Source organism: Eurypyga helias, unplaced genomic scaffold (genome assembly GCF_000690775.1).
Source record: "Eurypyga helias isolate BGI_N326 unplaced genomic scaffold, ASM69077v1 scaffold5697, whole genome shotgun sequence".
NCBI lineage: Eukaryota > Metazoa > Chordata > Aves > Eurypygiformes > Eurypygidae > Eurypyga > Eurypyga helias.
In genome coordinates, this window is record NW_010263550.1 from 1 (window position 1) to 1,720 (window position 1,720).

The following is a 1,720-nucleotide window of genomic DNA, read 5'->3' on the forward strand; positions in this document are numbered from 1 at the left end:
AGCTGCCTCCAAATTCTCCTGCTCCCATCTGTCTCGGAAGGCAGCAGGCGCAACAAACACGGCATCGGAATCAGGATAAAACGGGTGTAAAAGGTCCCCTCGGTGCCCGCGACAGGGTGAACGCGCTGAGATCCACCCGGGGCGTTGGGTACGTGGGTGCTGAGGTGACCTTTGGTGCGATACGGCTGCGTAACAGGTCCGCATTCCCTCCTGGGTCGGCTTTTCCCAACCCAGGGTGTTTTCTGGGCTCCCGGCGGGAAGCAAAGCCGTGCCAGACTCCCTTCGCTTTCCGTTGCAGTGGAAGATCGATGACAAGCCGGTGAAAATTGACAAATGGGACGGTTCGGCCGTGAAAAATTCGTTGGACGATTCTGCCAAAAAGGTACGTTCTGCCCCGTTTTCCCTCTTGGGAAACGCTCCCGGTTTCTCCGTTTAATCCAAAACTCCGGAAGCTGGTTTGGGTGTAGCCAGGCCGGTGGCATCTCTTGCATTCCGGTGCTGCCGCGGACATGAGTTCTTCGTGAAGCCTCCCTCCCAGATTATTTCACCCAAATCCTTCCCGGAAACACTTTGTCATATTTAGGAAAAGCACCAGATTTAGGAAAAAAGCACCAGAATCAACTTGGCTGCCTGTTTTCTCCCACAGGTTCTCCTGGAGAAGTACAAGTACGTGGAAAACTTCCGGCTGATCGACGGCCGCCTCATCATCTGCACAATCTCCTGCCTCTTCGCCATCGTAGCTTTGATTTGGGATTACCTGCATCCCTTTCCCGAATCCAAACCTGTCCTGGCCTTTTGTGTTGTCTCATATCCTTCCCAGACAGCGCCTCCGGCTTCGTTTTTCCCGCGGGGCGCAAGAAGAACCTTCTTTGTAGTCCCGTTCCCGGGCCTGCGGGAATTCGGCTTCCCGTGGCGTGGATAATCACACAGTTGGCATGTGATGGCAAAATTCCTGCCTGTCCGGGTGTCACGCGCCTGGATTTGGGTGGGAGAGGTCCAGCCTGCGGCGGCACAGAAGCCGGGGCAGGATCGGGCTGGCGCCAGCGGCCCATCTGCTCTCCAGGCTCCCGAGAGCCGATTTCCCGGATCGGCCTCATCCAGCCTGACCTTGGGCACTCCCAGGGATGGCGCATCCAACGCTTCTCTGGGAATCTGTCCTGGCGCCCCCCGCCCTCTCCGGGTGAACCTCCACCATGCGGGATGCCCGCAGAGGTTTGAAACAAGGGTGATGGGGTTTTCCAGGAGCTCCGGGTGCTCCCGGGCGGTTTCGGCACCGGCGAGGCAGCCTGAAGCGGTTGCCTGGAATTTTCTTGCCGGCTCGGGCATACGGCTGGGCGAGCTGTGGTGTCCCCCTGGGCTGCCGTTCTTCCCACTGGCCCTCAGCAGGACCCTTGGGATAAATCTGCAGCTCCCGTCTTCCCTGCGTTTTTTGGGAAGGGGGTTAAATCACTCGGATCGCGTGATCCGCGCGGCGCTCGGCTCGATCTCACCGTTTCCCACCGCCCCGACCAACATTCCTCCCAAAATGGAACGGGGCGATTAAAACCGGTGGTTTGTGGTTTGGATGACCCTTTTTACGTGGCCGGAAAAATCCCGTTAGGGAAAAGAAGGAATTATCCCTTTCCCCGCCGCTTCCCGGCGCTGATCAACCCTCTTGCTCAACGGCAAAGATTTAAGGAAGCGCCCCGCTAATTAATTAACGTCTCAGGCTAACGATGAG

General features: G+C 57.6%; 1 protein-coding gene across 1 annotated transcript in view; it reads left to right on the forward strand.

Moving 5' to 3' along the window:
• Positions 1–298: 298 nt before the first annotated feature.
• Positions 299–1,720, forward strand: part of SPCS2 (signal peptidase complex subunit 2 homolog (S. cerevisiae)) — a gene marked incomplete at its 5' end in the record, with an annotated part of 3,032 nt that continues 1,610 nt past the window's right edge. The window contains 2 exons of the mRNA XM_010156072.1: positions 299–382; positions 647–807. Coding sequence (XP_010154374.1) covers positions 299–382; positions 647–807 — 245 coding nt within the window. The remainder of the gene's footprint in view (positions 383–646; positions 808–1,720) is intronic.